We start from the raw sequence: 25,104 nt of genomic DNA on the forward strand, positions 1-25,104 counted from the left end.
GGCATGAGCACTTAGCACATTACCCTACTTTTGATATACTACTCACTGAATAGCTTTAATTTTTTTTTCTTTCTGCATCTGTCTCTTAAATTGCCCTCTACAATTTCCCTAAGACCAATGCCTAACAGATAAGGTCTCCAAATACAGTCTTTATATACTACTGTCTTTTCTATACCATTACTGTAAAGAAACTAGAAATTTAAAACTGTGTTAGGGAAGGAGCCAGAGTATATTAAGCTCAAAACCAGGCTTTCTGAGTTCCACGCCAGCGTGTGAAATAGCTATGACTTGAGCCATGCTTCAGATTTTTTTTTTTGAGGGGGGTGGTTCAAGACAGGGTTTCTCTGTGTAGCTTTGGAGCCTGTCCTGGAAATGTTTCGAATTTTTAAAATATTTATTCTTGCACATGTTCCTAGTATATAGTGAATTTTAATCCTTTTTACCCTTTACCTTGTGTCCTCCCCTCCTCCCACCGACACTGTTCTTAACAATGCCTCTCTACTTTCATGTCTTTTGTTATTTTTGGTAGTGAAGTGTGACTTGAATTCAGTCTCCTGCCACAGCCTCCCAAGGATGGCACCACATTGAGTGTGTAACATTTTTGTTGTGTTGTGTTGCTGGGATGGAACCCAGGTACAGCCCCTTACTTTCTCCTTGAATTTGAGATGACCTCACTAAATTGGGGAGACCTACAGTGAACCTCCTCTAAAGCCCAAGCATGCTAGGACTCAGTATTCCTACCTCAGCCTCCAATTCTGTAGAGTGACAGGTCTACACTCGGGCAGTTACATCCATGCATGTCGCTGGTGTGACAGAAGGGCCCTACCACCCAGTGGTGGTGTCCGATCCTCATAAAGTGGAGTTACAAATGGTTGTGAGCAGCCATGTGGATGCTAAGAATCAAACCTGGATCCTCAGGAAGAGCAGTCTGTGCTCTTAAGCGCTGAGCCATCTCTTCTGCCCCTTTGTGATGATGTTGGCTTTTTGGAGTCTTTTGTTTGTTTGTTTGTTTGGTTGGTTGGTTGGCTGGCTGGCTGGCTGGCTGGCTGGTTGGTTGGTTGGTTGGTTGGTTGGTTGGTTGGTTGGCTGGCTGGCTGGCTGGCTGGCTGGCTGGCTGGCTGGCTGGCTGGTTGGTTGGTTGGTTGGCTGGTTGGTTGGTTGGCTGGTTGGCTGGTTGGCTGGTTGGTTGGTTGGCTGGTTGGCTGGTTGGCTGGTTGGCTGTTTGTCTTGTTGGCTGGTTGACTGGTTGGCTGGTTGGCTTGTTGGCTGGTTGGTTGGTTGGTTGGTTTTTGAGACAGGGTGTTGCTGTGTCTCAGCTTCCAGCATTAGAATTATATGAAGGCGATGTTGTACCCTGACCAGTGAAGTGCACGTGGAGGCCAGAGGACAACCTTGTACCTAAGGCTGACGTCCACCTTGGTGTTTGAAATCGGGTCACTGAGTCCTGGGACAGGATATACCTGTCTCTGCTTTCCTGAGTGCCGGACTCCAACAGCCTTGGCCGCCACTACTGTGTGGCTTCTGGGGATTTAACTCGATTCCCTGTGTTTTTAAGACAAGCATTTACCGTGACATTATTTTTAATGAAACCGTGTCGTGAATTTTGCTTTTGTTTTTTCGAGAAAGGGGTTCTCTGTGCAGCCCTGGCTGACCTAACTAGCTCTGTGGAGCTGGCTGCCCTCGAATTTACAGAGATCCTCCTACCTCTGCCGTCCCAGTGCTGGGTTTAAAGGCGTGCACCACCACCGCCGGGCTCCGTGTTGGGAATTTGACCGGTGCATTTTAATATAGGCTGAATCTGTGGAGTCTAGGCTAGCCTCGAACTCACTGACATCTGCCCGGCTTTACTGTGACGTTTCTTAATCTTCTTCGTTTGTAAAACAGGAATACTAGCGTGATAAAGTCACACACAGGTAGAAGCATGAGCCGTCCTCAAAGTTCCCCCGCAAGGTGACAAAAGCATTCATTGCCCGGGCGCGCTGTCCGGCTCAGAGCCACTGCGACCCGCCCACTTCTTGAACAGGCTGAGGCAGCCGGAAGAGGCGGGGCCTAGCCCCATGCGCAGTTCCGCCCTCCGTGCCCCGTAACCAATCGGGACTCTGGCGGCCCGCCCCTTCCGCTCGGGAAAAGCGAACTCCCAGAGCGTCTTCCGGCGGGAGCTGTACGGCTCCTTACCATGGTGAGTTGGCCGTGGGGTGTGCGGGTGTGGTGCGGGGTGATTCCTCCTGCTTCCTCGCCGGAGCGCCCCGCTGTGCCCCAGCGGCTCGGAACCGCGTCGTCGGGGCTGCGCTGGGCACGGAGGGGCGGCTGCTCCCGCGCGGGTCCCCAGAGCTCCCGTCCTTAAGGGTTCCTGCCCGGTGCCGCTACAGCTGGGGATCGGAGCTTTTTTTCCTGATGTTCAAATAAACATCTGTCTGCAGAAGCAAGTCAAGCGTCATCTACGGCTAGAGTAGCGATGCCAGAGCAGGGTCTTAGGGCGAGTGTTCACGCGTTTACTGCCCCTGAGTGTTTAAATAGCTTGACACTGCCACATCCTCCATCAGCACCGGCGGCTGGAGAAAGTAGAGGGTTGGTGGAGCAGCGAGTGAGCGGCTCTGGTGTACGCTATGGTTTTGTTGCCATGCTGTGTTTTCCCTAAAAATGATCTCAAGTTAGTTAGTTCTTCTATTAAACTGAGTGGAATGGCACACGCCTGTGGCCTACAACTCAGGAAGCTGAGGCAGGGGGTTTGCGATGTGAAGGCCATCCTCGGTGACATAGAGACCCTACCTACCTGAAAAAAAATAAATTTAAAAACATACAAAAGAACCCAGAGGGCACTCTCAGTTTTATGTAAAGGTGAGCAGACGGTTGTGTTTTCAGATGTCAGGGTGCTAGCCGCCCTTTGAAACAGTCACAGAAACTCATTGAGTCCCTATTGGTAGCATACATAGGACAATGGCACATTTTTCTCTCAACTGTTACCACCATAATTTTTTTTCTTCCTTGGATATTAAATTTATATTAAAGTATTTCTTTCAAAATTATAGTTTAAAATTTTTAATGAAAGTCTTTTAAAGAAATTATTGTATTATTTTAAATTGTGTGGGCATGTGCACATTAATGCAGATGTGTGCACATTAGTGCAGATGTCAGAGGAAGCGAGAGACTTTGGATCCCCTGGAGATGGTGTTAGAGGCAGTTGTGATCCGATGTGGGTGCTAGGGATCAAACCTGGGTCCTCTGGAAGAACAGTAAGTGTTCTTAAGTACTGAGCCATTTTTCCAAAGATTTTATTTTCTTAAAGTTTGTGTATGGGTATGTTGGTACCCAGGGAGCTAAGAAGAGAGTGTTGGATCTCCTGGAACTGAAATTGCAGATGATTGTGAATGCCTTGGCATAGGGAACAACCGAACCCCTGTCCTTTGTAAGAGGAGTGAGTGCTCTTAACTTCTGAGTCATAGTTCTAGTCCCTGGTTAATTAAAAAAAAAAAAAATCTTACACAATGCTTTCATAAAATCTCAATAATCCTTTGCATACAGAAAATGGGTAAAACTTTGCCCTCTGTGTGGAGTGACAGTGACCAGACAGCCTTTGGTCTTTCTGGCTTTTTTTCTTTTATTAAACATACACAAAGTGCATATTCTGGCAACAGTGAGAGAGCGACTTGCAAACTATGTTCTATGCACTGGACCTTTGTACCTAATTTGCATGTGCTTTTCCATCTGCCTGGATTCTCCAATTCCTGCTCTCATCCTTATCAGTATAACCCTTACCTGTTCTTCACCCTTTGCGTATGAGTGTGTGTGTGTGTGTGTGTGTGTGTGTGTGTGCGCGCGCGCGCGCGCGCGCGCGCAGGTATGCCTGAAGGTCAGAGGTCAATGTCTTACTTTTTTGCTGTCCTGGGGGTTGAACCTACAACCTCAAGCATTTAAGGCATGTACTCTACCACTAAGCTACAGCTGTAGCCCCAGGGACCTTAGTATTTCTGCCGTCCTGGTCCTGGGGTTACAGGCTCTTTACCAGGGTGGTGCTGCTCTGAACTCAGGTCCTCATGCTTGTGGGGCACGCACTTTGCCAGCTGAGCCACGAGCCCAAATAATCACACGTCTCGGCATCCTGGCATGTAGGTTGTTTTTTAATTCTTTGTCCTCCCTGTGGATTGGGGAGAGGTAATCGACAATTTTATCTTTTATGTTATGTTTAGTATTAGTATTTGTTTGTTTGCTTTTCAAGATAGGGTTTCTCTGTCTAGCCCTGGCTATCCTGGAACTCACTCTGTAGACCAGGCTGGCCTCAAACTCACAGAGCTCCGCCTGCCTCTGCCTCATTAGTGCCAGGACTAAAGACATTTGCCACCACCGCCCAACCAGGAAATGATTTTAAGACTTGCATGTTCTAAGAATATAGTGCTTTCTTAGAAAATGCGAAGTAATTATAACTTAGCATTAGTAAAGTTACAAAGATTAACTTAACGATACAAAGTGACAAGATGAGGATTGTCCCTATAGTTAACTGCAAAAGGAACAGCATAAAAGCACTGTAGCTTGGAATAATCTAAGAAGACCACGTGTCAAAGATGAAGCACGAAACAGTCCTTTGTAATTTCCTCAGACATTTTCTCCCTATCTCATGTACTCTGTGTGTGCATATGTTGTGTGCGTGTGGATACATGTGGAGGACAGAGGTCAGTGCTGGCCATCTTCACTGACTCTCCACCTTATCATGTGTACGTGATATGTATACCTGTTCACATGTGTGTGAGCCAGAGCTGGACATTGGTGTCTTCCTCAATCATCCTTCTGTTGTTCGAATCTTAAATGGTCTTTTAATAAATAACTCAGAGCCAGATATCAGGGTGAAAGCTGAAAGATTAGAGAAGCAGAGCAGCCAGCCACTAATTCTGACCTCTACAAAATCTTTAGCCTAAAGATAGTGAGTTCTTGTTTCCTCATGCCTTATGTACCTTTCTCTGCCCTGCCATATTACTTCCTGGGATTAAAGGTGTGTGTGCTTCCCAAGCAAAGGCATGAGATCTCAAGTGCTGGGATTAAAAGTGTGTGCCACCACTGCCTGACCTCTATGTCTAATCTAGTGGCTGGTTCTGCCCTCTGATCCTCAGGCAAGTTTATTAGGGTACACAATATATCACCACACCCTTCACTTATTTATTTATTATTTATTTATTTTGAAACATGGACTCACTGTGTAGTCAGACCATGTTTGTCTCAAACTCAGAAATCCTCCTGCCTCTGTCTTGCTAGGACTGGGATTGAAGGCATGTACTACTGTGTCTCATGTCTTCACATTTTGGGGGACATGAGTTCATTGATCCATCTAGGCTTACTTACCAAGTAGGGTTGGAGAGATGGTTCCATGGTTAAGAATGCCAGTTGCTCTTCCAGAGGACCCAGGTTCAATTCTGAGCACTAACATGGTGGCTCCCATCCACCTGTAACTCTAGTTCCAGGGAAGCCAACTCCCTCTTCTGGCCTCCACGGGGAAACAGACATATATGTAGCAGACAGATATGTGTGTAGGCAAAACACCCATACACATGAAAAGCAATAAAATGTTCAGTTTTTTAAAAGGCTCCAGCTGGGAAAAAAAAAAAAAAAAAAAAAAAAGGCTCCAGCTGGGCATAGTGGTGCCGCCTTTGATTCCAGAACTTGGGAGGCAGAGGCAGGTAGAATCCGTGTGAACCAGTCCGGTCTACATAGTGAGTTCCAGACAGCCACAGCTACATAAGAAACCTTGCAAAACAAACAAGCAAATAAATAAACAAATAAATAAATAAATAAATGAACTATACATAGTGAGTTCCAAGCAGCCAGAGCTACATGAGAAACCTTGCCAAACAAACAAATAAATAAAATATAAGAGCTCCAAGGATCCTCCCTCTCTGCCCTACCTTCCCAACACTGGAGTTGTAGTGACGTCGTCACACGTGGCGCTTATGTGGACGTTAGGAGCCACACTCACACCCTGTGCTTTTTTGGCAAGCACTTTATCAACTGGGCCAGCACTGTCAGATCTCTACAACATGAGTCAGGGTGGCACCAGAAGTGACCCTCTGCCTTTTAAAAAACGGTTGACCCTAACCCAACAAAGTAATTAGAGTTCATGAAATGAACTGGGAGCTGGAGAGATGAGTGGCCCAGCACTTAAGAACATTGTCTGTCTACAACCTGGAACTCCAGTTCCAAGAACCTGCTGCTTCCTGGCCTCCACAGGCATCCACACACCACAAGCATCCACACACACACAGATGGTACACAACTTAAACAGACACACATACGTACACATACATTTTTAAAAGAATTTTCCTTAATGAGCTGAGGCTAGATAGATATACAAGAATCACGCTGTTTTTGTTGGTTTTTGAGACAGGGTCTCCCTACATAGCTGGCTATTCTGGAACTCAGTATGTAGACCAGGCTGGCCTCAAACACAGGAAGATCCGCCTGCCATGGCTCCCTCAGTTCTGGGAATAAAGGTGTGCACCACCACACCTGGCTTAAGGATCACCCTGTTGAACAGCATTTTTTAAAAGTTTCATTGTGTGTATCCATTGGACTGTGTTACGAAAGGACATTTTCACAAAAAACGTATTTGTAGTTTGAGCAGTTTTCCGTGACCCCTCTCTCCCTTCACCTCCCCCCATTCCTAGTTCCCTCTGCTCCCCTAGACAGTCTGATGAAGAAACATTGGTTTTGGGATGAAAATATTCCACACATTTTTTTGTTGTTTTTATTTTTTGAGACAGGGTTTCTCTGTACAGCTTTGGTTATCCTGGAACTCATTCTGTAGAGTAGGCTGGCCTTAAACTCAGAGATCTTCCTGCCTCTGCCCCCTAAGTGTTGGAACAAGAGGTGTGCACCACCACCTGGCACATCTTCTTTCTTACTTTCTGTTGCTTTATTGTGGTAGTGTTTTTGCCACGTACTCGAGGCCAGTAGTTCTCAACCTATGGGTTGTGACCCCTTTGGGAGTTAAATGACCCCTTCACTGGGGTTGCCTAAGACCATCCTGCATATCAGATATTTACATTATGATTCATAACAGCAGCAAAATTACAGTTGTGAAGTAGCAGAGAATTAATTTTATGGTTGGGGGTCACCACATGAGGAACTATATTAAAGGGTTGTAGCCTTAGGAAGGTTGAGAACCACTGCTCTAGGCTGTCCTCATATTCAGTGTGCTGGGATTACTGGTGTGTGCTGACCTCCCGAGCTGGCACACAGTTCGTTAAGAACATGTGCTTCACTTCAGATGAGAATAGTCTTCTTTTTTAAAGATTTATTTATTTATTTTATGTGTGTGGGTATTTTTCCTACATAATGTCTATGCTCCAAATGTGTGCATTGCCCATGGTGGCCAGAAGAGGCCCTGATGGAACTGGAGATGCAGTTGGTTGTAAGCCAACATATGCAAGCTGGGAATTGAACCCTGGTCCTCTACAAGAGCAGCCAGCCAGTGCCCATAACTGCTGAGCCATCTTCTAGCCCCATCTATTGTTCTTTTAAAATTGAAATCAAGCCTGATGTAGTGCCACACGCCTTCAATCCCAGCACTGGGAAGGCAGAGGCAGGCGGATCTCTGAGTCTGAGGCCAGCCTGGTCTACAGAGTGAGTTTCAGGACAGCCAGAGCTACACAGAGAAACCCTGTCTCCAAAAACCAAACCAACCAACCAAACAAACAAAAAAACCCAAATATTTAATTAAGTGTGCATCTCAGCAATCAAATTATGACACCTGGCTCTTTGATGATCAGGAAAGAGCTCTCTCCCTCCCCCCAAATAATTACTTTTGGAATAACAAAATTTTCTCTTGAAACATAGCGATAGTATTGTATTTTGGAAACCTGTACCAGAAAAAACCTTCATAGGAGCACAGCAAATTTCCCACACAAGGAGAGTGGGGTCTCCATGAGTGCTAACAGAACAGTTAGTGACCGCACTAGTCCTGTGCTGTTGTACTTACAGGGGCCATGGAGGGCGCCTTCAGTTCCGTGACTGAATGCCTAAAAGAGAGCAGAAGGGTTGCTTAGCTTTATTAGAAGTAGATGCAGTATTGGGGGCGGGGTTATCCAGAGCTAAAATGCCTACATCTGCATTCTTAATTAGCTGTTGGCTAGCTTTGAGACTTTGGAGAACTTATCAAAAATGATTTGCTTCACATGTGGTTATTTGAGTATTAAATCAATAAATGCATGTAGGTTGTGCAAAGTAAGTATGTGGCATGTGAAACACTCAGTAAGTGTTAGTACCCTATCAAACCACAGGATCCTTGATATTTAAGGCTGATTTGTATTTTTTTATATTTGTCTTGAAGGGGACAATTCATCTCTTTCGAAAGCCGCAGAGATCCTTTTTTGGAAAGTTACTACAGGAATTTAGACTTGTAGCAGCCGACCGCAGGGTAAGTCCTTCTTCGACTGGTTTGAGTTATTGCAAAGCCACATTATAGCGCTGGATTGAGGATGGGTTTTGAGGGGTTGGAAATGTGACTTGGAGGACCCACAAACCACATTCAGTTCCCAGCACCCACAACTGTCCATAACTCAGTACTAGCGCATCTGATACCTTTTCTGGTCTCCCTGAGCACCGGGTACACCAGGTGCAGGCAAAGTCAAAAATAAATCACCATCTTCTGTCTCTAAGTCTGTTGTACCCCGTCCCTCTGGACAGTGCTTAACCTTCTGTCAGTTCTCATTCACCCTACTCTGCACTTGTCCCTAAGCTCCTGAGTCCAACCAAGAAACTCAAACCCCGCAGACATGTCTCACTGTGAACTGATGGTCAGTCAAGCCATGGATGCAGCTCTGCTGGAGGATCTATACTCCATTCAGTTTCCCCAGTAACTGACGGTTTCTAAGCCAGTATTGTCTGTTAATCTGCGTTATCAAAACCACTACTCATCCTCATTTCTCATCTTTCTTGACCGTTTTACCGTGATTGACAAGCATTGGTCACCTCTCCTTAAAATGTGGCGTCAGATAGATTCTGAAACAGTCTGCGGCTTTCATCCTACTGACTTGTGCATGCTCTTTCAGTTCCTCTTACCACTTTTCTTACTTCTGCACTTTGGAGTGTGAGCTCCAACCTCTATGATTTTGCGCTCCTAGAAATGCTGTCTGCTTTTGTGGTTTTTGTTGTTGCCTGTGTACGGATGACTCCGTATTTCAATCTCAGGCCCTAACCTCTCTCCCACCTCTGCTTCCTTTATGGAATTTGGACTCTTCAGTGTCCCACTGGATGGCTCATGGGCGTTTCAGTCATAGCGTGGTCAAAACTGGACCTTAATCTTCAGTCACTTGCATGTTAACTGGATAGTCTTCCAGGTTAGATGGTAAAGCCAGAAAAGTTTAAATCATTTTCATTCTTGTTTTGCCTCAAATTCCTCACATGGATGTTTTCAGAAAACGTGCCAGCTCTGTCTGTAATGTAGTGTGCAGAATCTGACCCTTAGCACACTTAGAATCTGACTCTCTTACCACTGTCAAGCCATGGAGTAACCAGAATAATCTGTTGCTTTCTTTAGGCAGGGAGGGGTTGAAAATCTCACCATGTAGCTTAGGCTAGCCTCAGACTTGCTATGTAGCCCATGCTGGCCTGCAGCTGCCCTCCTCTTACCTCTGCGCCCTGAGTGTTGGAATCACAAGCGTACCCCAACATGCCCAGGAGAATGCGCTGTAGGGAATGTGAGACAAGCGCAGCCAGTGTTTCCTGGCGTTCAAGACATCACGTGGCGTCCCCTCAGACCCCCTCTCTTGTGGTCTCTCAGATTCTGTTTTCTGTCACTTTACTAGGAGTCTTTTCTGATGAGCTTGTCTGGAAAAGAACCCTCTCCATGCCTTCCTCCCATTACTATTTCCCTAGCCCACTTTAAAAAACAAAACAAAACAAAACAAAACACAGGGTTTGTCTGTGTAGTCTCGGATGTCCAGAACTTCACTCGGTAGAGCAAGCTAGGCTTGAACTTACCGATCCGACTGCCTCTGCCTCCCAAGTGCAAGCATCCTTAGCCTACTTTTTATTTACTGCCTAGTGCTTATTACCGTTAACCTAAATACTCATTTATTGTTACTCTGCCTACATTGTAGGGCTGTGTTGTGTTCTCTCATGCCTAAAATAATGCCTGGCACAGAAACTTGTTGAGTAAGTAGCTTGGTTCAGAGAGTTATCTTTAAATTTACATTCTTCCTTAAAGATTTATTTATTTATTTATTTATTTATTTATTTATTTATTTATTTATTTATTTATTTATTTATTTATTATGTATACAGTGTTCTGCCTGCATGTGTCCCTGCAGGCCAGAAGAGGGCACCAGATCTCATTACAGGTGGTTGTGAACAGCCATGTGCTTGCTGGGAATTGAACTCAGGACCTCTGGAAGAGCAGCCAGTGCTCTTAACCTCTGAGCCATCTCTCCAGCCCTAAATTTACATTCTTGTTGGGTTGTTCTGACAGGGTTTTGCTCTGTTGCCTAGGCTACTCTAAATGATCCTCCTGTTTGACTGTGGTAACTTGATCAATGGTGATTTTGGTAGATGTAGAAAATGTGACCCACTTTTTAGAAGAAGTTGTGTTTATTATATGCTTTTTATCAGTGTGAATTAGGCAGCTTGAACAGATCTGCTGAACTCTGTCAACACGGTATGAATGGGAGTGATTTTCCTTCCCACAGTCCTGGAAGATACTTCTCTTTGGTGCAGTCAACGTGCTCTGCACTGGCTTCCTGCTCATGTGGTGCAGCTCTACTAACAGCATAGGTACGTCGTCCTTTTGGTTTTCATCAGCTCAGGTTCACTTTTGCTTCTGATGTTAAATAAAGATGTATGGATTTTGACACGAGCTATAGTCATCTGAGAGGAAGGAAGGGACCTCAGTTAAGAAAATGCCTCCATAAGATTGAGCTGTAGGCAGGCCAGTAGAACGTTATCTTAATTAGTGACCAAGCCCATTGTGGATGGCGCCTTGAACGGCTAGCCCTCCCTCTGCTTCTCCAGTGTTGGGGTTATAGGCATTTGCTGTCAGGCCTGCTTTTATGCAGTGCTGGGGCTGAATCCAGGGCTTTGTACATGCTAGGGAAGTACTTGATACAAGATCTACTAAGCTACATCTCTAGCCTTGTTTTAACATGACGTTTTAAAAAATGATCTGGCCGGGCAGTGGTGGCGCACGCCTTTAATCCCAGCACTCGGGAGGCAGAGGCAGGAGGATCTCTGTGAGTTCGAGGCCAGCCTGGTCTACAAAGTGAGTTCCCGGAAAGGCGCAAAGCTACACAGAGAAACCCTGTCTGGAAAAAAAAAAAAAAAAAAAAAAAAAATCTGTTATTTAGAAACAAAAATATGAACCAAAAGAAGAGCCTTTCAAGCCCATTGTGAAACACAGCTCTTTAGTGTGTTCTGTTGAAACTTTAACTTGTACAGTTCTTAAGCAAGATTTTTGAAGTTGACTAGTTACTGCATAAGACAGAAAAGTCTGTCGTTTTCTTCTTGATCTTGACATCTGATAATTCGTGGATCACGATTTTCTTCCTAAATAGTACTGAGAGGATCTGGGTACCTGCCTAGCATGCTCCGTGTCTAGGCCCTGGGTTCAGTCTGCAACTCTGGAGAGAGGTGGGGAGTAGAGTTGGAGAAGGGGGGATGTGGAGGGAGAGGAAAAGGAGAAGGGGAGGGAAGAGGGTTGCTGGATGGAACATTTATGAGTTTAATACACAAATTTGAAATAAGATAAAAGCAAAAACTCACTCCGATGACAGAAGCAGGCAAGAGTGTGCTCTTGGGTATCAGCCATTTGCAGCTGCACTGTAGAAGTCTGACTTGAGTTGAACCTGCTTTGGCTGCTTGGGTTCAACATATTTAGTATAAAATTGCACATGCATAAAGTTGGTCAGGAATTCCCAATTCTTTTGCTTTTTTGCTGTATTAAAAATGGATTCAGAGCCAGGCAGTGGTGGTGCACGCTTTAGTCCCAGCACTCGGGAGGCAGAGGCAGGTGGATCGCTGTGAGTTCAAGGCCAGCCTGATCTACAAAGCGAGTTCCAGGACAGCCAGGGCTACACAGAGAAACCCTGTCTCCAAAAAAAAAAAAAAAAGGATTCAGAGGCGGCTGGAGAGATGGCTTACTGTTTGAGAGCACTGGCTGCTCTTACAGAGGACCTGTGTTTGATTCCCAGCACCCACATGGTGGCTAGCAAGCACCCAAGACTCTAGTTCCAGGGGATTCGATGCCCTTGTCTGACCTCTTCGGGCACTGCACAGGTATGGTGCACACCCATACTTGAGGCATAAAATAAAGATGAAAAATGTGTTTTTTAAATTGTCTCCAATATCGCCCCCCAAAATAGGGACTGACAAGATGGCTCGGTGGTTAAGCATGTTTACCAGCCTTGCAGAGGACCAGAGTTCAGTTGTCAGCATCCATATCAGTCATCTGTAACTCTGCATCCAGGGATCCAACACCCCCTGGTCTTCTCAGGCTCCTGAATGTACATATTGCTTATAACTCACTCAGGTCACACATACACATTTAAAATAACAATGATAAAGATGGATTAAGCAATATTTTAATGAGTCTTTCTGTTGTTTTACAGCTTTAACTGCTTATACTTACCTCACCATTTTTGATCTTTTTAGGTAAGTTTTTTTTTTTTAATATCTTTTACATTTTAAAGACAACAAGCAAGGATTTATTACACTGAATTTACTAAGCTTCTTTGCTTAAAGGAAAGTAACTAGCTAAATAAGTAAATTTATCACAGAAATAGACAGTCCAGATGACAGCACCTACCGCTGTAATAAGAACCCATCGCACCTGTTTAACAAAAGAAAGGTGAATAGTAGGCATAAACTTAGGGTGTACACTCGCTGAAGAAAAGTGGAGCCGGGCGGTGGTGGTGCACGTCTCTGATCCCCACACTCGGGAGGCAGAGGCAGGCTGGAGGAGAAGGAAGTCTGGTGCCCACTGTCCATGCTCCCTCGATACTGCTGGTTCCTTGCACCCTGACCCCTTCAAGCTGCTAACCTTCCTGGGCATCTGTCTCCCATGTGCCCGAGTCTATCCAGGGGGTGGACAGAAGCCTTGATCTGGCAGATTCTGGGAGCTTCCTAGTCTGTCGTTAGAAGGCTGTACCCTAATACCACCCATGTTTGGCCCAAGTTGCTACTCTCAGACCTGTGGGAATCCCACCAGCCCTTTCGTTTGTCCCAGCTTGAGCTCTCCTGGATTTCACTTACAGCAGGCAGATCTCTGCGAGTTCGAGACCAGCCTGATCTACAGAGCCAGTACCAGGACAGCCAGGGCTACACACAGAGAAACCTGTCCTGAAAACAACAACAAAAAACCCAAAACAAACAAACAAAAATAATAAATCATATACTTAAAATCACACAAAAAGAGCTGGCTGGCTGGCTTAGTAGTTAAGAGCCTGTACTCCTCTTCCAGGGGGCCCAGGTTGGGTTCCCAGCACTGCATCAGGTGATTTACAGTCTCCTGCCACGCCAGCTTCAGCAGGCTCTGACTCGTCTTCTGTCACCTGTGCTCAAGTGCATACACATATACACACTAATAAGAAAAAGTTAAAATCACACAAAGCCAATCCTCCTCCTCGACAAGCTTATTTTAATGTTTACAGTAGTCTCCCTTATCCATGGTTTTACCAACTGCAGTCTGAAAGTCTAAGTGGGGAATTCCAGAAATAAACAATTTCTTTGTAAGTTTTAAATTGCATGCCATTCCAAGCACGGTAATGAACTCTGGCACCGCCCTGATTCACCCAGCCCAGGGCATAAAGCATCCCTGTTTCCAGTTTACACACACTGCAGACCTGTCTTCTGTTATCAGATGGACAGTCATCTGTTCTAGTTCCATAGTGCCTTGTGCTCAAGTAGCCTGACACAAGGTCACAATGCTACATCAGTTCATCCTGGCTAGTTTTATGTCAGCTGAAACAAGCTAGAGTCGTTTGGGAAGAGGGACTCTCAATTAAGAAAATGCCTCAGCCGGGTGGTGGTGGCATTTAATCCCAGTACTCGAGAGGCAGAAGCAGCTGGATCTCTGTGAGTTCGAAGCCAGCCTGGTCTACAGATTGAGTTTCAGGACAGCCAGGGCTACACAGAGAAACCCTGTCTCAAAAAAACAAAAAAGAAGCCAGGTGGCAGTGGCACACACCTTTTATCCCTGCATTCGGGAGGCAGAACCAGGAGAATCTCTGTGAGTACAAGACCAGCCTGGTCTACAGATTGAGATCCAGGACAGGCACCAAAACTACACAGAGAAACCCTGTCTCGAAAAACCAAAAAAAAAAAAAAAAGAAAAGAAAGAAAGAAAGAAAAGAAAATGCCTCCATAGGATTTGCCTGTAGGCAAGTCTGTAGGTCATTTCTTAACTAGTGATTGATGGGGGACGGTTCGGTGTAGGTGGTGCCATCTCTGGGCTGGTGGTCCTGGGTTCTATAAGAAAGCAAGGCTAAACAAGCCATGAGCAGCAGCCAGTAAGCAGCACCCCTCCATGACCTCTGCATCAGTTCCTGCCTCCAGGTTCCTGCCCTGCTTGAGTTCCTGTCCTGACTTCCCTCAATGATGGGCTGTGACCTGAGAGCTATAAGCTATCAGCTGAGATAATGAGACCCAGAATGTTTATGATCATGGTGCTATGTCAGCAGAAGAAGCCCTAACCAAGCATGGTGCCTCTGCCCTTTACCTCACATCATCTCATCATGGACCCCGTAGCAGCATGCACCATAAGAAAAAGGAGGAAGAGGATAGTACATTTTGAGTAGAGGGGCAGATGGCCCAGAGTCAGTAAGAAGCCTGTCACGTAGATGAAGTGTGGATTCAGGTTCTGCTTAGCTAATTTACAATGAATAACAATTTCACTCAGTTTCTTCACATTAAAACTGTTGTTGTCCAGTGATACCATGTGTTAGGATCGTTGAGGTTAATTAGGAATTATTATAATTTATTTATTTTTTTAAGATTTATACGGGCGGTGGTGGCGCACGCCTTTAATCCCAGCACTCGGGAGGCAGAGGCAGGTGGATCTCTGTGAGTTCGAGGCCAGCCTGGTCTCCAAAGTGAGTTCCAGCAAAGGCACAAAGCTACACAGAGAAACCCTGTCTCGAAAAACAAAAAAAAAAAAAAAAAAAAAACAAAAACAAAAAAAAGAAAGCAGATTTTGGGGGCTGTAGAGATGGCACAGAGGTTATGAGCACTGACTGCTCTTCCAGAGGACCCAGGTTCAATTCCCAGCACCCACATGGCAGTTAACAACTGTCTGTAATTCTACTTCCAGAGGATCTGACACACTCATGCAGACATACATTTAATAAATAAATATTTTAAAAAAAAAAAAAGATTTATTTATTATGTATACAGTGTTCTGCCTGCATGTGTCCCTGCAGGCCAGAAGAGGGCGCTAGATCTCATTACAGGTGGTTGTGAGCCACCATGTGGTTGCTGGGAACTGTACTCATGACCTTTGGAAGAGCAGTCAGTGCTCTTAACCTCTGAGCCATCTCTCCAGCCCTATAATTTATTATTGGATGTAGTTGATTGTTTTTACTCTTTATACTCTTTGGCTCTTTGAGGGGCCCACCATTCGGCTCCCAAATAAATCATATGGAGGCTTATTCTTTCTTATGAATGCCCGGCCTTAGCTTGGCTTGTTTCTAGCCAGCATTTATTAACTTAAATTATCCTGTCTACCTTTTCCCTCTGGGCTTTTACGTTTCTCTATTCTACCTTCCTCTATTCTTCCTCTTTCTCTATTCTATATACCTTCCTTTCATTCTTACTCTGTGGCTTGCTGTGTAGCTGGTGGCTGGCCCCTGGAGTCTTCTTTCCTTCTCCTTCTTCTCTTGCTCCCCAGTCTTTTCTCCCAGATTTCTCCTCCTATTTATTCTCTCTGCCCACCAGCCCTGTCTATCCTTTCTCCTGCCTTGCTATTGGCTGTTCAGCTCTTTATTAAACCAATCAGGTTTTTTAGACAGGCACAGTAACACAGCTTCACAGAGTTAAACAAATGCAGCATAAAGGAATGCAACACATCTTTGCATCATTAAACAAACATTCCATGGCATAAACAAATGTAACACATCTTTAATATTCTACAGCAATGAACCCAGTGTATACAAATATAAACAATTATCAACAACCAAAGGATTCTAAACTCGATCTTGGGGGAACAAGAGAGAGAGTTTTGTGGTTGCTACTCTTGCAGTGGGGCCCAGGTAAGCTGCCAGCATGTCAGGCGGCTCACAGCCACCTGTGTCTTCAGATCCAGAAGATCCAACACCATCTTCTGGCCTCCACTGGGCACCTGCATGTACATGTACGTACACACACACACACACACACACACACACACACACTCACTCACACATACAGAGTAAAATAAAATAAATGGTGGATTATTTTAAAAATCCACTTCATAGGCCAGCCTGGTCTATGTAGTGAGTTCCAGGACAGCCAGAGTTATACAAAGGAACCCTGTCTCAAAAAAGAACAACAACAACAAAAAAAAAAAAAAAAAAAACCATTTCATTTGTCTCTGCATGTCTTCCTGTCTCTACTTTTTAATATTCTAATGCAAAGTTTGTTTTTCTTTAGTTTAATAACATGTTTAATAAGCTACTGGGTAATGATGAGGAAGCCTAGCCCTGCCTATTCATTTGGGTAAGTTCAGGTTATTTTATTTTCTGCCGAATTATTGCTATTAAATGATAATGACGGAGAGCTGGCTATAGTATTTTTGGAAAATAAAAATAAGTAAGTGCCACCTGCTTAGTGACATGGTGATAAGTAGTGAATGTACATAAGAAATATTTCCTGAGAGTCTAGAAATGATAGATAATAAAAATAGTAATTATATTAAAATATTCATATTTAGTTGTTCTATATTTTATGAAAGAAATACTAACAAATTGATCTCAGTAAGATCTAAAGCTTAAAAATACTAAGGTATTTTTAAATGATATTTTAGTCATAGAAAAGTATGAAAAATGCTAACAAGTGGATTTTTTTCATTTTTCTTTATTAAGAAATTTTCTACTCACTTCACATGCTACCCACAGACCCCCCTCCCTCTTCCCACCCCCAACAAGTGGATTTTATAAGTGTTATGATATATATTTTAATATTTTGCATTGATGGGATAGAATTCTGTAGTAAGACTTTGGATTTAGCAATGAGCTAACAAAACTTGGAAGCTTCTGTTTCTGTACTTATAGAAATCGCTGAGAGTTGAAAGATGCACTTTTTATAATAGAGGAGGCCCTAATGATGTGTTAGAAAACATGATGTATCCCTCGTAATGACTTATGCTGGTCACTCTTCTGTTGCTATGACAAAATGCCTGGGAAACAGTGTCGGAAAGAAAGGCCTTATCATGGCTCCTTGTTTCTTTTTTTTTTTTTTTAAAGATTTATTTATTGTGTATACAGTATTCTGCCTGCATGTGTCCCTGCAGGCCAGAAGAGGGCACCAGATCTCATTTCAAGTGGTTGTGAGCCACAATGTGGTTGCTGGGAATTGAACTCAGGACCTCTGGAAGAGCAGTCGGTACTCTTAACCACTGAGCCATCTCTCCAGCCCGGCTCCTTGTTTCAGAGAGTTCAGTTCATGGTCTCTGGGCCACACGTGGTTGAGCACAGCATCATCGTAGTGGGAGAGGATAGGAGAAGTCAGCTGTTCGTACTGTGGAGGACAGAAAGTGGAGAGAAGAGGCATAGAGGAAGTGACCAGATCAGAATGACCCAGGGCATGCCTCTCACTGTCACCTCCAGCTGGTTCCCATCTCTTACCTTGTGCCACCTCCCAGTTATGACTCCCATACTGTGACTGTCAAGGTATTAATGTATTAATTACCTTAGAGCTCTCTTTTCTAATTATTTCTGGAAACACCATCAAAGACTCCCCAGAGGTATGATTCACTAGTCTTATAGGTTTCTTAATTCAATCAAGGTGAACCATGACAGTACTTAAGGTTTATTGAAATAATATGTTAAGCACTGAGTAGTGTCCAATACAAAATGTTAAGTGTTAGCTCTTATGCTAATAGCTGTTTCTACAAAAAAAAAATGGCCATAAAGGTTATAGAAACAGGTATAAAATAAATACTTTTGTTTCAGTTTTCACTGTGTTGCCTTTGGGAGCTTGTTTGAAGGTTCTGTAGGGGGGTACAGATAGTCTGTGCCCCTGATTGAAGACCAACTATCTTCTATAGGGAAAGTTCATCGTGGAATATTAGTTTAAGATGTGTTTCATTCATTTATACCGTGGAATATGTTTAATAATGCAAAGATGTGTCACATTCTTTTATGTTGCATTTGTTTAACTCTGTGAAGCTATGTTACTTCATCTGTCTAAAACACCTGATGGTCTAATAAAGAGCTAGGCAAGAGAGGGATAGGCAGGGCTGGCAGGCAGAGGGAATAAATAGAAGAAGTCTAGGCTTGAGAAAAGAGAGAAAGGAGCAGTGAGAAAAGAAGGAGAGGAGGACTCCAGGGGCCAGTCACCCAGCCACTCAGCCAGCCATGGAGTAAAAAGGGAAGAAAGATATATAGAATAAAGGTAAAAAGCACAGAGGCAAAACATAGTTAAAGAGAAATGGGATAATTTAAGTTAGAAAAGCTGGCTAGAAACAAGCCAAGCTAAGGCCAAGCATTCATAAATAATAAGTCTCTGTGTATTTATTTGGGAGCTGGATGGTGGGCCCCCAAAGAGTTAAAAAAAAAAAAGCCTACAGAAGCTCATCTTTTTCAAACTGCATAGCTCTGGGAAGGTCACGAATGAGCAGTGAGGGAAGGAGACACCTGACCGTCAACCCTGACAGTCAGAAAGATGTCACAACAGGATTCTCCCCTTACCCACTGTGCTGATACACTCTTCTACAGCTTCTACAGTCTAATAGCTGACTGACGGTAGACTGCCCATACATATATTGAGCCAGTAAATATTTGAATATATATGTGTTCTGGTAAGACTGGTTTATTAATTGAAGAATTTTGGTATTCAAACCCATTATCTGGTTTCAGGTTTGAGAGATTAGAAGTCCTGGCTGTGTTTGCTTCTACCGTCTTGGCACAGTTGGGAGCCCTCTTTATACTCAAAGAAAGGTACATTTTTGTCTGTATTACAGTCAGTCTCACCCATGACACATGGAAATATGAGCAAATCCCGTGATGGTTTGAACGGTATGCAGATAAAGTGGACAGTGTTGGAGCTCTGATGGTTCAATGCCTCCTGATTTCAGACCCTTCTTCTTTGCCACTTGTAGTTTTTTGTTAATTCTAAGTTCAGTCATAGGTGACTCTGAGTGGAAGAGACTCGGCGTTGACGTGGGCTTGGTAGAGGGATAGTGGCCATGCGTATTGATAGCCTACCTGTCCGTCTCCTGGCATCATCTCCACTAAAGTACTAAGAGATGTTTGTGAACTTTAGGGTGGGTTAACTATATATTTAATACAGGTTTTTATGCTTATAATTTATAGAACTTATTTGATATATTTTTCTTTCTTTTAGTGCAGAGCGCTTTTTGGAGCAGCCTGAGATACACACGTAAGCTGGGTTACTCATTTATTTATCTATCACAACTATGGGGATTAGTCTCAATCGCAGGAATTCGTGCACGCTAGGGAAATGATTCTACCCCGACACACATCTCCAGCCAAAGACTTTTATTTTGGGGGTAATTTACTGCTAATTTTGATCCCGGTTACTACTTGCTCCATTATGACTTTGTCCAGCATCAGAGTTCAGAGTATGGCCATGTGTCTTATCACTGGCATCTCAGGAAGAAAATCTCCAAGTCCCAAAACTCCCTTTTGCCAATAACAATTCCCAGACCCTGGGCTTTTGGCTCAGGAAGGATTTTGTAACTTCAGGGCTAGGTCAGCACACTAAACCAGCTCCCTCTAGTGTTCTGTCATTTCACATTTAACCCCAAAATCTTCCCCTGTAGCCTTTGTATTTATCACCCACATGCTCACCAACCCTGTGAGCCTCTTACTAGTTAATCGGGGAACACCTGACTCATCTAGCATGTTGGCACAAATTCCCTTAGGACTTGTATAAATCTGTAGCAGTAATAATCCGCGAGAAAACATTGTGATGGTCAGAGACCCATCATGTCCTGTGTAAAATGGAGCAGCAGCAGGCAAGCCATGCGTTATGTGGCTAGAGAACAAGTGGATTCTGGTTGGCAGACAGACAGTTAAAACAGACCCCTCTCCCTTCCTTTCCCTGCTTTCCACATACAGAAGTTAAAGATTGGAATTACCAAGAAAAAATTGAAGGTGACTGTTTTGTTCTTTCTAGGGGAAGACTATTAGTTGGTACTTTCGTGGCTCTTTCTTTCAACCTGTTCACGATGCTTTCTATCCGGAATAAACCTTTTGCTTATGTCTCTGAAGGTATGCCTTTTGTTTGTTTTAGTTTACTGTTAATTTAAAAAAATTAATTTCTTAGAAAAACTAGTGGGTTTCTTTTTTTTCTTTTCATTCTTTTTTTTTTGGGGGGGGGGGTGGCGCAGGGGTTTCGAGACAGGGTTTTTCTGTGTAGCCCTGGCTGTCCTGGAATTCACTCTATAAACCTGGCTGGTCTCAAACTCAGAGGTCTGCCTGCCTCTGCCTCCTGAGTGCTGGGATCAAAGGCGTGCACTACCTTCACCCCACAGTTTTCTTTTTACATTAACTAGTAGATCTATGAGAAATATATTCAGCAGAGAAGTAAGAGCTAGCCCAAAGCTTCTCAAGTTTTTACATGGAAAATTATATAGAATATCATCCCACTAGCACAAACTAAAAATAATATATAAAAGCCAGTGAACTAGCTTTGAACTAAGTGATAATATGACGATAAAACTACAGGTTTATCTAGGCATGGTGGAACATACCTATAATCTCAGAATGGGAGGATGAGGCAGGAGGATTGCAATCAATTTGAGGCCATTTTGTGCCACATAATGAATACCAAGCCAGCCAGGGCTGCATAGTGGGAACCTGCCTCCAACAAAACAAATAAAAGGATTCCCAAAGTCTTCACAAGTTTAGATAGTAGACAGTTTTTCTATTTCGTAGATGTATTACTGATCATTTTTTAAACTTTCAGTGTATTGAAATCTCACAAACCAGGAAAGGATTTATCCATTAACTGATGAAGAAGTGAGTGGGCACACAGAGCACCTATTTTGAAATTTTTTTTTTTTGTTGTTGTTGTTTTTAAAGATTTTTTAAAATGATATATACACTGTTCTGTGTGCATGTGTCCCTGCAGGCCAGAAGAGGGCACCAGATCTCATTACAGATGGTTGTGAGCCACCATGTAGTTGCTGGGAACTGAACTCAGGACCTCTGGAAGAACAGCCAGTGCTCCTAACCTCTGAGCCATCTCTCCAGCCCAGAGTACCTATTTTGAAACAGAGAACACAGATAGATGACTTTTGGGGGGCCTTTCAACTTGAACACCACGACAGACAGCGATGAACATTTTCTGAAGTGCTCATTCGTGTCCCAGCAGCCTCACAGGTGTTAGGAATACAAACTGTACCAGTCAGAGGTTAAGGATGATGAGTCTTCAGTAATTCTCTCCATAGCCATTGACACAAATACTTTATCATCCTCATTTTACACTGAAGCAGTCAGAGATTAAATCATTTGCCGAAAAAACACACTTGGGATGACAGGCTAAGCCAGAAAGCTGGCACTCTGGTATCCCTGCCTTCTCTTTAGTGCTGGGCCAGTCTTCTGTAGAAAGCTTGCCAATCTCTTTACAGCATAATTCCATTATAAAATGAGTGGGTCAGCAGCACACTGGGATGAATGCCACTTAAGTTTGGGGGCTATTTTTCAAGGGACAGTCCCTGGTCAGTGTCTTTCGGTATCTTTAGATGTACTCCTGGCTTTTGAGAGCCAAAGGAATTAATAATTGGCATGATCTGGAACCCATTCTTTATATAGATAATTTTTTTTTTAATTGTATAAAAATCTTCACCCACACATGCCTTTAATCCCAGCATTCGGGAGGCAGAGCCAGGAGGATCTCCATGAGTTCAAAGACAGCCAGGTCTACAGAATGAGATCCAGGACAGGCACCAAAACTACACAGAGAAACCCTGTCTCGAAAAACAAAAACAAACAAAGATATATTTACTTATTTGGGGGAGGGCTGCATGAGCATGGCATGAAGGTCAGAGGACGACCAAGGGAGTCTGTTCTTTCCTTCCATCATGTGGGACTCGAGGCTCACACGTAGGTCATCAGGCTGAGCCGTCTTGCCATCCCTAAGACTTCATATTAAAAGCACCGGCGATGTGTCAAGTCCTCTAACTCCCTCAACTGTGCATGGAAGGTAGAGCTGCTTTAGACCGAGTGTCGTGTCATGAAAAGGGGAGAGATGTAGAGTGGAGGGGAAGCATGGCCGTTGTCACGGTACATGGACGCTGCCGAACTTGTTTTCCAAGTGAAAGAGCTAGTTTTTCTAGTAGTGACTTACTCTTCATATAGATAATTTAAGTATTTTCTCCTTAAAGCTGCTAGTACGAGCTGGCTTCAAGAGCACGTGGCAGACCTTAGTCGAAGGTAAGATGCCGTGGAACTTTATGACTGGCCTAATTTAACAAGAATTCCCCAAGAAGTATGTCTATGACAGATGCTTAGATTTGCAGCTGAAATCACTGCATGAGCTGCTCTTGGTTCGGTTCTCATTCTCTCTCGGCTTTCTAATTGATGCCGCAGAAGAATTCTCTAAGGTGGCAGAGTCCTCTTTGTTCTGTAAGAAGTAAAATGCACCTTATCTGTACCAGTGTTCTTATTGATATTTCATGAATTCTTCTAATGACTACTGTTTGGTCTTCCGTAGTTTGTGTGGGATTATCCCAGGACTCAGCAGTATCTTCTTGCCCCGCATGAATCCATTTGTCCTGATTGACCTTGCTGGGGCATTTGCTCTCTGTATAACATACATGCTGATCGAAATCAAGTGAGTATATTGTATTGCTATCAGATGTGCTTTGATTTCTGGAGCCTGACTTTAAGGGTGTCGACAAGATGGATTTGAGGCCAGGCCTCTAGTGTCTTTGCTAATGACCTGTATAACTTGGTCAGGTCTTATCCTCAAGTGTTTCTATCTAAAAAATTCAGGGCTGGGTGGCGGTGGCACACGTCTTTAATCCCAGCACTCAGGAGGCAGAACCAGGCGGATCTCTGTGAGTTCGAGGCCAGCCTGGTCTACAGAGCGAGATCCAGGACAGGCTCCAAAACTACACAGAGAAACCCTGTCTCGAAAAACCAAAAGTAAATAAATAAATTGTAAACAATTTCAGGGAATCAGGCCTCAGTATTTCTCACTACAGTTTATAATGAGGACCAGAAAAGGATGTGATTCCCCCTGCTGGCCTGACGAGAGAGGCAGGCCGCAGTAAGAGCGAGGTCTAAGTCACCGCTGCTGTTGCTGCTGAGAGGGAGAGGCGCAGGTGGGCCAGAAGCCACTTCAGAGTAAAACTAACGCCTTTTTAAAAACAGACATTACAGCTGCTTTGAGATCACCCTTCTACAGCTGAATTGTCCACCAACTTACCCTTTAAACAGTGAGGTGTACTGTCATGGATTCTTAATTGTTAGGATCCTTTTTTACATATTTCCTAAAGTTATGTTTTTATACTTACATTGAATTCCAGGGTGTTAGCTCCCTGCCTCCTGGTCGCGTTTCCTCACCTGAGCATCCTTCCCCATCACTGACAGCTCTTTCTGACATTCCCCCACCCCTCAGCTGAGGACCGGACCCAGGGCCTTGGGCTTGCTAGGCAATCGCTCTACCACTAAGCTAAATCCCCAATCCCCTGACATTTTCTCTGTGAGTGCCTGCAGCATTCCTTCCTTCCTTTTTAGTATTTGTTTGTGTGCCGGCATCTATGCGGCGGGCGGAGGACAGCTCTGGGGAGCCCATGCTCGCCTTCCAGCTTGCTGAAGCAGGATCTCTCACATCTGCTGCAGGCTCCAGGCTAGCCCATGGGTGACCTGGACCTTAGTACATAGCCAAGCCTGGCTGTTAACTGTGGATCCTCCCGCTTTTACCTCCCAAAGGCTGGGATTGCTGGTGTGTGCCATGACCCCTTGGAGACTTCTCTAACACACAGAGTGCTTCACTGTAGTTTTCCTGTGTGTACTCCTGCTCCTTGTACGGCAGAAACCGTGCCTTATTCCTGTTTCTATCCCCAGTGTGGCGGGGAAGTAACCGTGTTCAGAATCAGCTTGTAGCCATTACTATTTTGCTCTGTCATGTTAGTAGAGCTTCAGAATTTGAGACATTGATGTGACATAGTCCTTCGGCTATAATGTCACTATAGCAGATTCCTGGGGAACTTTGAAATTGTTTATTTTACTTTTTCTAATTCAAGGATTCACTGTGTAGACCAGGCTGCCCTCAAACTCAGAGATCTGCCTGCCTTTGCTGCTGATTGCTGGAATTCAAAGTGTGGGTCACTACACACCACACCCAACTCAGTTTTGAAGGCTTTTGTTTCTTTGGGGTTTTTTTTGTTTGTTTGTTTGTTTGTTTTTTCCGAGACTGGATTTCTCTATAACATCCCTGGTAGTCCTGGAACTCACTCTTTAGACCAGACTGGCCTCAAACTCACAGAGATCTGCCTGCCTCTGCCTCCAGAGTGCTGGGATTAAAAGTGTGTGCCACCACCTTTTGAAGTCTTGAATACAAGAATTTCTGAGAGAAAAATGGGTGGAATCACTATGAGAGTCATTTATCCCTGGATCAGCCTTCTGGTGTCGGGGTTCATTGAAATGGAGAGTAACGGAAGGCTTACTAGTCTTTCTTACTCTTCCCTCTTCGAAACTCATTGATGCAATTATTATCTCACCATCCCTCTTCACACTCACTGATGCAATTATTATCTATTATCTCACCATCCCTCTTCACACTCATTGATGCAATTATTCCTTTCCACTAAACTTTGACAGCAAGAATTCTTTTTTTTTTTTTTTTTTTTTTTGGTTTTTTGAGACAGGGTTTCTCTGTGTAGCTTTGCGCCTTTCCTGGATCTCCCTTTGGAGATCAGGCTGGCCTCGAACTCACAAAGATCCGCCTGCCTCTGCCTCCCAA

At 44.0% G+C, this 25,104-nt stretch overlaps 1 protein-coding gene across 3 annotated transcripts in view; it reads left to right on the top strand.

The window, feature by feature from the left end:
- Nucleotides 1-2,087: 2,087 nt before the first annotated feature.
- The window catches only part of Slc30a6 (solute carrier family 30 member 6), a 30,373-nt gene continuing 7,356 nt past the window's right edge, over nucleotides 2,088-25,104 (top strand). The window contains exons 1-10 of one of the 3 annotated variants that reach the window (XM_006990682.4): nucleotides 2,088-2,179; nucleotides 8,315-8,401; nucleotides 10,671-10,755; nucleotides 12,585-12,627; nucleotides 16,600-16,665; nucleotides 19,026-19,106; nucleotides 19,513-19,548; nucleotides 20,308-20,402; nucleotides 22,520-22,568; nucleotides 22,849-22,968. In XM_006990682.4, the coding sequence (XP_006990744.1) occupies nucleotides 2,177-2,179; nucleotides 8,315-8,401; nucleotides 10,671-10,755; nucleotides 12,585-12,627; nucleotides 16,600-16,665; nucleotides 19,026-19,106; nucleotides 19,513-19,548; nucleotides 20,308-20,402; nucleotides 22,520-22,568; nucleotides 22,849-22,968 (665 nt within the window). In that variant the 5' untranslated portion in view covers nucleotides 2,088-2,176. Of the gene's footprint in view, nucleotides 2,180-8,314; nucleotides 8,402-10,593; nucleotides 10,756-12,584; nucleotides 12,628-16,599; nucleotides 16,666-19,025; nucleotides 19,107-19,512; nucleotides 19,549-20,307; nucleotides 20,403-22,519; nucleotides 22,569-22,848; nucleotides 22,969-25,104 lie in introns of all 3 variants that reach the window. The other 2 variants (XM_076559456.1, XM_076559457.1) reach the window with 2 other exon arrangements.

The sequence above is a fragment of the Peromyscus maniculatus genome, chromosome 22 (genome assembly GCF_049852395.1).
Source record: "Peromyscus maniculatus bairdii isolate BWxNUB_F1_BW_parent chromosome 22, HU_Pman_BW_mat_3.1, whole genome shotgun sequence".
Classification (NCBI taxonomy): Eukaryota; Metazoa; Chordata; class Mammalia; order Rodentia; family Cricetidae; genus Peromyscus; species Peromyscus maniculatus.